General features: G+C 30.8%; 1 protein-coding gene and 1 long non-coding RNA gene across 6 annotated transcripts in view; one reads left to right on the forward strand and one right to left on the reverse strand.

The window, feature by feature from the left end:
* Positions 1-8,073, forward strand: part of LOC143191064 (caspase-1) — a 32,799-nt gene extending 24,726 nt beyond the window's left edge. For all 3 annotated transcript variants that reach the window (XM_076395758.1, XM_076395759.1, XM_076395761.1), the window contains exons 4-5: positions 27-176; positions 7,865-8,073. In XM_076395758.1, coding sequence (XP_076251873.1) covers positions 27-176; positions 7,865-8,064 — 350 coding nt within the window. In that variant the 3' untranslated portion in view covers positions 8,065-8,073. The remainder of the gene's footprint in view (positions 1-26; positions 177-7,864) is intronic.
* On the reverse strand, positions 172-7,078 carry LOC143191070 (uncharacterized). 3 transcript variants are annotated; one of them, XR_013004393.1, is made up of 5 exons: positions 6,452-7,078; positions 6,087-6,359; positions 5,742-6,020; positions 686-5,688; positions 172-635 (listed from the first exon to the last, which is right to left on the reverse strand). It is a non-coding gene; the product is annotated as an uncharacterized LOC143191070 (long non-coding RNA). The 3 variants fall into 3 exon arrangements; XR_013004394.1 differs by having other exon boundaries at positions 686-1,064; positions 1,125-6,020; XR_013004392.1 differs by having other exon boundaries at positions 686-6,020.
* Positions 8,074-10,477: the final 2,404 nt, after the last annotated feature.

Raw genomic sequence — 10,477 nt, forward strand, 5'->3', positions numbered from 1 at the left:
TCCACCTATTTATCTATTCTTCTTAGGAAAACCAAAGATGTTTTTTTTTCAATGTTGTCGAGGACGAGAAATAGATCCAGGCTATGAAATGGTTCAAAGAGACGGTAAACAGGAATCCTTTTTAGTGAAGCTTCCCCCAGAAGAAGATTTTTTGTTCGTTTATCCAACAGCCCTAGGTATATTCGCGTTAATTAATTTTTAATTATGCAAAAATGGTAGATATTTTAAATTAAATTTAAAAAAAAATTAATAACCTAAAATGATCAAGAAGCATGACGTCAAAACGTCGCAATGTTGCCGCATCAAATCCGAGTTTTCGTTAAGTTCGACTTTGGCGTACAACAAAATTCTAGTTTAAATAAAATAATGAAACAAAAATGTTATCAAACATATATAATTTATTTTTACATTATAGTACATTATAGTACATGTAATGCATATATACTGTCGAAGGACTTAAAACTACAATTATACTACTTAATACTTGCTACTTAATTATACTACTTAAAACTACAGTTATAATAATTTCTAGGTTATGGTTGTGTTTTATTATATTTACATAGAACTCTTTTGCATACCACCCATGACGTAGACTTTTAGACGCGTTTTTTATGTAGTGCTATACCCTTGAAGGCCTAGTCCAATTAATTAATAATTATATATCAAAGTAATATTACATATTTACCTTTTTACGTTTAGTTCTTGTTTCCTTCGATGTTGTGTTTACTTATCAAGTCATCTTGATATCACTGTAATTTTTATTTCTTCTGTTACTACCTGTGTACACCATTCTTGATAAAATTAATCTCTGAATTATGCGTAATGCATTTACCAAATCTACCAAACAATTAGTATTCATACTCCCCTGATACGTTCTAACCTAATGTTCATGTTTATTTCTGAACAATTACAATCATACCTATACACACAAATCTTTCACACCCTACAATAACGTTTTTTACAGTTATACCCTATTAAATATGTGCATAACATATCTTTAGTTGTTTCCACTTTCATCACTCTATCTCAGGAATCTCCAGCATTGTATAACATTATCACAAATCCTGAAAATTTCCTCTAGTTACTGTCATCTTCTGAGTCACTGTACAAGTCAATCACTAAACTGTTAATTTTCAATATGTCCAGAACATGCTCACGATTCCACTTTTTATCAATTTCATCCTCTGTATGTCTTGTCGAGTTCATCCAAACCGAATGTGTTATGGTCAACAATACTTCTTTCCACATATCCAAACAGTTCTTGATGGAATATCCTTCTCTACCAGCATGTCTATTATAATAAGTCTATACTACTCTTCATATCAACTCGATTGGATTAAATATACAGTGATAGAGAAGAAGTCTAGGTGACCATATTGTTCAGCCATCTGATCTACTGTCTATATTTTCTCGGACTTATTTCTAAAATCTCTCAGCGTACGTGTAGTGAATACGTGTTTACGTGACCAGACAAAAAGACTGCATCTCATTTCTATTAGTGTTAACATTATATCCCCTTATTTTACAACAATCCTTTTGAAATTCTTTTATAGTATTTTTGGTCAAAAACTAGTGCAAAATATAAAACGTACGTGAAAAATTAAATGCGTAAAATAAACAATGTATCTATTTTATTTTTTTATCCTCTGAAAGAAAATAAAATAAAATATTAAAAATCTAAAAATGGAAAACCACAGCGATTCCACCAAATCACCTACACACTTTGATATAAGATTAGAACAATCAGCAATAACGCAAACTCCACCATCAGAACGGAGTACAGTCATTAACAAAAAACGATTGAGAAGCCCAGAAAAAGAAATCGCGAGGAAACCAAGAAGAATCAGTGTCTACTGATTACAGAAACCAATAGAGACAAAAAACAGCTTTAACAACCTGTCGCGAGAAATTGAAGAGAATATACAACCAAGCCCTGAAAAAGTTGCTCCCAAACCACCAGCAATAACAGTCTATAAGGTAGGAGTAATAAAGCACATCTATGATCTATGGAAAACCATTACTACTAACTACACAATTTAAACAGTGAGCTATGAAACAATAAAAATCCAATTGTTCGAAGCGGAATACTTTAAAGTTCTAGTAAAAGAATTAGATGAAAGAAACACCCAAAACCATACATTCAGAGCAAAATCCGACAGAACATATAAATTCGTGTTAAAAGAATTACATCACGGGACGGACTTTAACACCATCAAGGTAGCCCTAGCTGAAGAAGGCCACGAGGTCGTAAATGTTCACAATAGACGACATCGCATAACAAAAAAACTTCTGCCTATGTTCTATATTGAATTAAAATAATAAGGCGGTGTATGAAATCACCAAATTGGAAAATAATATGATTAAATGCCAACCACCACATATAAAAAGAATTATACCGCAATGCACGAGCTGTCAAGCGCACGGGCACACAAAGACTTACTGTCGCAAATCATATAGATGCGTAAGATGTGCAGGAGAACACAAAACAGGAGATTGTACTCGTAAAGTTCGCGATCAAAAAGTGAAATGTGCTAACTGCAATGGAAATCATCCAGCGAATTAGAAGGGTTGCGCTGTTCACAAGCAACTACAGCAGAAACTCTATCCTGCCTTATGAGAAAAAAGGCATCAACAGCAACAAATAAAACCTCACCTACCAGTCTACCCACCAGACCAAGTCAACTAGTCATAACTTATGCCAAAATGGTTGAAAATGGTTCACCACAAAATTGAAAAACCACATCACCACTGAAACTAGCAGCAACATTTTCTAGATTAGAAAACACGATGGCCAAACTAATGGATGGTCTAATCACAACCGTCGTCAGCAAAACTGCCTAATGCCTGAAACCATTAGTTACAAAATCGCCGTCTGGAATGCCAATGGCCTCCAACAACACGCCAGGGAACTAAAAATGTTCGTAACTGACCAAAATATTGACGTTATGATGGTTTCCGAAATACATTTTACGGACAAACTTTATTTGAAAATTCAAAAAAATTTAAACTTTATCAGCCATAATCATTCGAGATGATATAAAGCATTTCAAAAAAGAAAAATCCCGCAAAGACTACTTGCAAGCCACCAGTATAACCATAGAGGAAGTCCATGGACCATTAACAATGTCTGCGATTTATTGCTCACCCAAACACAACAACAAGGCAGAACACTCAAGAATTCTTCAGTACGCTAGATTTATAGATTAGAATAGATTTATAGTCGGAGGATGCAAGTATGCACTACAATGCAAAAGATTTAATGTGGGGTTCAAGAATAATAACCTCAAAAGGTAGAGAACTACTATAAGCAATAAAAACAGATAATTTACAACATATTTCTACTGGTGAACCGACATATAGGCCTTCAGACACAATTACAAAGCCAGATACTATAGATTTCTGTATTACAAAAAATATTGATACAAAAAAGTGTCATGCGGAATCATGTTTTGACCTGCCTTCTGATCATTCACCAATAACAGTAACACTTTTTTCAAAAATTAACATCAAATATAAACCCCCTTCTCTGTGCAATAATAGAAATAACTAGTCCTCATTTAGAGAAAACTTAGACCGAAACATCTCTCTAAACTTACCGTTACAAACTGAAATTGACATAGAAATAGCAGCAATAAACCTTACAAAAAATATACAGGAGGCAGCATATTCCGCGACTCCTAACAATGAAACATTTCCAAGAAAAAATACAGATATATCATGTACAATACAGAAAAAGGTAGCAGAAAAAAGAAAGTTACGACGGAATTGGCAACAGCAAGGGACTGAAGAGAATAAAAGAAAATTTAATAGGAAAATAAACGAGCTGAAAGAACTAATTGAAAATGAACAAAACCAAGGTATTCAAGAATACCTAGAGAATTTGACACCAACTGAGGCTACAGATTATTCGTTGTGGAAAGCAACAAGAAAGCTTAAGAGACCCCAGCAGCATAACCCACCTATTAAAACAAGCGAAAATAATTGGGCTAGAAGCAATAAAGAGAAGGTCGACATTTTCTCAAAACATTTAAAAAATATTTTTAAACCTTTCCAGTCTCAGCTATATAAAGATGATGAAAATAAAATTACTAGCTTTCTGGATTCGCCATTTCAAATGGACTTACCCCACGAGAAATTAATGGTCAAAAAAGTTAAACAAACAATTACGAGAGAAATTAATATTAAAAAAGCTCCTGGTTATGACTCAATTACTGGTAAAATTTTAAAAGAACTATCAGAAAAAGGTATGAAACTTTTAACATTTATATTTAATGTTATGCTACGAATTACTTACTTCCCTAGTATCTGGAAAGTAGCTAAAATACTAATGATTCTTAAACCAGGAAAAATACCAGAAAATATGACCTACTACCGACTTATAAGTCTATTACCGATAATCTCGAAAGTTTTAGAGAAACTATACATCAAGAAGCTAAACCATATGATAGGAGAGAAAATTATACCAGAACATCAGTTTGGGTTTCGCAATAAGCATGGGACTATAGAACAATTGTACAGACTTGTAAACAAAATAAACACTGTCCTAAATGCCAAAAGATGTTGTTCGGCTGCTTTTCTAGATATATAGGCTTTTGACAAAGTATGGCATACGGGCTTGTAGGTTAAACTCAAGAAACTTCTCTCTCATCCGGACTATCAGTTACTAAAATCGTATCACACTGATAGACATTTTATTGTAAATCAAGGCCATGAACATTCTGAATTAAATTCCATATATTCAGGAGTTCCGCAATGTAGTGTATTGGGTCCAGTGCTGTATCTTCTTTATACGGCCGATCTGCCCACCAAAAAATAACTACTGTGGCAACATACGCAACCGACACAGCAATCTTGGCATCCCATAAAGATCCAGCACAGCATCAATAAACCTACAAACACACCTGAATCAAATACAATTATGGTTGAAGACATGGCGCATTAAAGTCAATGAAATAAAATCCACCCATGTAACCTTTACCCTACGTAGAAGAACATGCCCACCAGTGAATATCAATCATCGTCAACTCCCCCAAGCAGAGCAAGTTAAATTATCTTGGTATGCACTTAGATCGACGCCTGACCTGGAAGAAACAAATACTCTCTAAACGAAAACAACTTCGACTGAAATTATATCAAATGTATTGGCTCATGGGGCGCAAATCCAAGTTATCATTAGATAACAAAGTGTTGCTGTATGAGTCTATACTCAAGCCTATTTGGTCATATGGAATACAACTATGGGGTACCGCTAGCAAATCTAATATATCCATAATTCAACGGTTTCAAAATAGTGTTGCGTGCCATTGTTGATGATCCGTACTATATTTTAAATAAAGTGATACAACGCGATATTCCTCTAGAATCTATAACGAGTGTAATTCAACGTGTTTGTGTGACGTATTTCGAAAGACTGTCAGTGCATCCCAATGTACTCGCTAATCAGCTAAATATGCGACGTGATAGTGAAGTGCGTAGACTAAAACATTTAACACCACCTGATCTGATTACTGGACACATGTAGACTTTAGAATAAGCTTTAGAATAAGACTAATTAATTAAGATAATATTTTATACAGAAGATCGCTTAATAAAGTGATTTTCTGCATGCCATGTAAATATAATATATACATAAGAAATACTTATTGCATATAGGGCAGATTGTGGAATCACAAAGAGTAAAAAAAAATTCTAAAAAAAGTAAATTGCAAAAAAACCCAATGATACATTGCCTTTATATTTACCTAGTGATAATTCGAAGTAGTTCAGTTTTTAGAAGAGACTCTTCAAAATTAATTCGTGTTTTGAAAACTATTCCTTCATTACATCCTTTGTTAATGCTACTGTTGGAATTTTTCCTCCAGTGTGCTATGATATTGGTTCTTTAGCAATTGATTTTCAAATCATAACAAATACATGTTATGATTCATTGATCCTGGTAGTCGCCCTTGAACGTGGAGGAAAATACTAATTCTGCACCAGAAATAAAACCATTCTTATTTCCTGCATGAATAACAATATATCTGCAATTAATTATTAAAAAATATTATGACCAACAAAACTTAATCATATGCTATTGTAAGTTTTACCTTTTTCCATCAATTTTTGTTGTGTTTACACCTATTACTGTTACTGTCTTGGCAAGAGAGCCCCAATGAACCATTTTAAAATATCAAGTTTCATCAAGGTACCCAAAGTCAAATAATGTATCTTCCTTGATTTTATTGTACGCCTTTGAAAATTGAACTCTTTTTAAGGCAATGTCTGGAAGAGCCATTAGACCTCTTCGAGCGGTATCTTTACACCATTTAACTCATATAAGAGTGTACACACTTGTAAGAGTGTATGAAGGGATGTCTTCTCTCAAAAATCAAACAAAAAAATCAAAAATCTGCATGTCCGTATCTCTTTAATGTATACCTCTCAAATTAACAATTTTCAATAAATTACTCACTGTGCTTATATTTTTCGTATATTAAATCTCGAATAGAGCCAAAATTAAGATGGTCAGCATTCGTCATCCACTTCATTTGTAGATGGCTTTTCTTGGTTAAATCCAACATATTCTTCTTCATTTTGTAAGCGATGTTAGTCGCAGTACCCACACTAATATTCATCGCAGCAGCAACACGCTAAAAACCATTTTCAATAAAATTGCAGCAACTTATAATATTTAATATCATCAATATCTACCTCGATAACGGTATTTACGGGCAAAAGGGGGCCTCCATTATCTCGTTCCTTTTCGAAATAACTTATTGAAACGCAATTAGTTTGTGACTCTGACTATCTGTTGTTTTCGGCATTTTCAAACAAAGTAATATGAGTTATTACGCAGCGATTTAAAATTTATCAACATAATTAAAGCGCTAAAATTAACGGCGGTTTATAAGCTATAGTAATTATAACTAATATTTTGAATAATTTTGCGTACGTTTGACAACCGAACGACTTTGACAGGCTAGTTCGGTTTCACGTTTCTACAAATTGCGGCAGGCAATACATTAAACATCTTGATGACGTATATAAAAAAAAACTTTGAATACCATCTAATACTTGTACTTCTACATACTAATACCTCTCAACGATTTAAAAGTGGAGGTTGAATTTCAAAAGTTATTGAATGAAAACACATGTGATACTTTCAAAAACTCTCATACAACTTTCAGGCTTTTATTATATATATATATATATATATATATATATATATATATATATATATATATATATTTATTATTTATTATTTATTTATTTATATATATATATATATATATATATATATATATATATATATATAACAAAATAATAAAATAATATACATAAAGTTTATTTTCAGCTTATAAAGTTATATCAAAGTGTAAAATATCAAATCAAAGTGTGTTATATTAAGTATGAAATTGTGAAGTGAAAAAGTGTGAAAAAAAAATTATTTATTATTTATTTATATATATATATATATATATATATATATATATATATAACAAAATAATAAAATAATATACATAAAGTTTATTTTCAGCTTATAAAATTATATCAAAGTGTAAAATATCAAATCAAAGTGTCTTATATTAAGTATGAAATTGTGAAGTGAAAAAGTGTGAAAAATAAATAAATATATATATATACTCATTGTTGTGTTTCTATATATACAAAAAATATAGATATCAGCATTATTTTTATTCTTATTGTTGTAACATTTTAAATACTTGCTTTTGCCACCTATGGTTTACCTGAACCCATTCTTGTCGTCCTTGTGTCTGCAGGATCATCCTGTCACAACTATCAAAGCGACTTATTATTATTTGTTTAATTGATTACTCGCTTCATTTAAAAGTAAGACATTAATTTATATAGATTCTTATTTCAGGTTTCGAATCTTATCGACGGATCGATGGCAGTTTCTTCATTCAAAACTTGTGCAATGAATTAGAACAAAATGCCCATAATCAAGATTTAATCACTTTATTAACAACTGTATCAAGAAACGTTGCTTTAGGCGAAAATACAAAACAACATAAACAAATACTATGTATAATGAGTAAATTGACCAGGCTCATAAAATTTTGAAAACCTAAATCGAAGCTATTTCTATTAATTTTAAATAGTGTAATTCTTGTCTATCCGTTCTATTTAAAGGTTTTAGTACAGAATTTAATATTTTAAGTACTTTGAACTATTACCATATTAATAATTATTTATAATTATTACAGATTCAAATCATGAATCGCCTAAATATTTTTTCAATTTAATAATTAAAACTTTAATAATTAATTCACATTTCATTTATTTTTTTTTAGTTAGAATATGTTCAATAATATGTCGTAACTTTTAGTTTCCTAAATCTAACAAAATTGTACCATATTCCCAGTTATTAAAAATAATTTTTCACTTTCATCTGATATAATTTTGAAATAGATTTTAAATATATTCTAGTTATTCTGTTAATACAATTTTCATCATTTCAGTATTAAGCATTAATTTTATGCAATTAAACATAATCACCTTTATAAGAATAACGCTAGGGTATAACTAAAAGATTTAAACCGAACTTTGGTTGTTAATATAATTTTAGCTAGTTTTTTTAACAAATATTAATGTCATTTTAAAATGTTAAAATTGAATTAATTGTATTGATGTAGGAGTGTTAAAATTTGAAAATATATCTAGATAACTAATATTTAAAATATGTTTGAAAAAAGCTGCTATTATAATTCTTTTGTAGCATTTTAAAAATGATCTAATTATTAAACATAAAGTATACAATGGAAAATTAGATATTTGGATACATTGTATATATTATTTTTTATATTAGTTATTTAATTGTATCCCGTATATTTTGAGATTTTTTTAAAGTATTTGATACATTTTTTTAATTATGTATTTATACGATTAAGCTATTATCTCTGAACTACTTGGTATTTTTATTAAACACAGAGCATATTATTATTCAAAACTAATTCGTATTCATATACATTTACGTCGTAGATTGTGTTTGAAAGAATTACAAACATAATTAAACACAAAATCTTGATAATAGTCTAATTTTACTTATATTTTTTTCTTATTGCGTTGGACCAATAATAATTTGCGTTAAATTAGTAATTAATTTTTTTATACTGTCAGAGTTGAAAATTTCTTTGTAATGTAAAAACGTTTTTTATTTGTTTATAATTTCTCGATATTTTTTCCTAAAAGACAAAAACACCCTTCAAGGAAATCATAAATCGTTCTATATATCTATGGCACCGCCACTTCCATCTGGAAGTTCGATATTTTAAACTTTTTAATTTTGGGTCGTTTAAATGTTTGTTAAAAAAGGTTTGTACGATAATGTAAAGGAACTAGGAGGGATTGTTGCTTCTTTTTAATTGTATGATTGGTCGCCGTTGCGAATACTTAACGACATAAATAATTACCACGAATGATAACATTGTTGATCTTGCTTCAGGGCCTCCATTCATTAGCGGACCGGTCGGCCGAATTGGTCCATCCTGACGTATCCGCCGACCGACCCGCTAATGAGTAGTAACCAGTGACACAAAGGATACCGTAAACTGAAGGTAATTTCAGTTTAGCTCATGCGCATTTTGATTTATTTGAATTAATAGTCTTAGTGAAGAAGCGCTCTCATGCCAAACTCTACGGAAGCGCATATACCTTGTTTTGCAACTGGTGTTTAAAACTTTACTCTAATATATTTTTCTTTGTGTATCTGGGATCTAAAACTTAACCATATGCTATTGTAACTTTTACCTTTTTCTATCAATTTCTGTTGTGTTTACACCTTTTTGTTACTGTCTTGTCAAGAGAGCCCCAATGAACCATTTTGAAATATCCAAGTTACATCAAGATACTCAAAATCAAATGATGTATCTTCCTTGATTTTATTGTACGCCTTTGAAAATTTAATTCTTTTTAAGGCAATGTCTGGAAGAGCCTTTAGACCTCCTCAAGCGTTTCACCATTTAACTCATATAAGAGTGTATACACTTGTAAGAGTGTATGAAGAGATGTCTTCTCTCAAAAATCAAACGAAAAAATCAAAAATCTGCATGTCCATACCTCTTTATACCTTCCAAATTAACAATTTTCGATAAAATACTCACTGTCCTTATACTTTTCGTATATTAAATCTCGAATAGAGCCAAAATTAAGATTGTCAGAATTCGTCATCCACTTCATTTGTAGATGGCTTTCTTAGCTCATGCGTATTTTGATTTATTTGAATTAATAGTCTTAGTAAAGAAGCGCTTTCGTGTCAAACTCTACAGAAGCGCGTATACCTTGTTTTGTAACTGATGTTTAAAATTTTACTCTAATATATTTTTCTTTGTGTATCTGGGATCTCAATTAATGACTAGTAAATATAATAATATGAAAATTATCATTCATTTTTTATGAATTATTTTATATTAAATGCTAATCATAATGTACATTTTAATAATTCAGTGTTGAACTTTTTGTTTAGAGAGTAAATAAA

This window comes from Rhynchophorus ferrugineus, unplaced genomic scaffold (genome assembly GCF_030347505.1).
Source record: "Rhynchophorus ferrugineus isolate W39M unplaced genomic scaffold, kcgeb_rfMv2 rfM2, whole genome shotgun sequence".
In the NCBI taxonomy this organism is placed as follows: Eukaryota; Metazoa; Arthropoda; class Insecta; order Coleoptera; family Curculionidae; genus Rhynchophorus; species Rhynchophorus ferrugineus.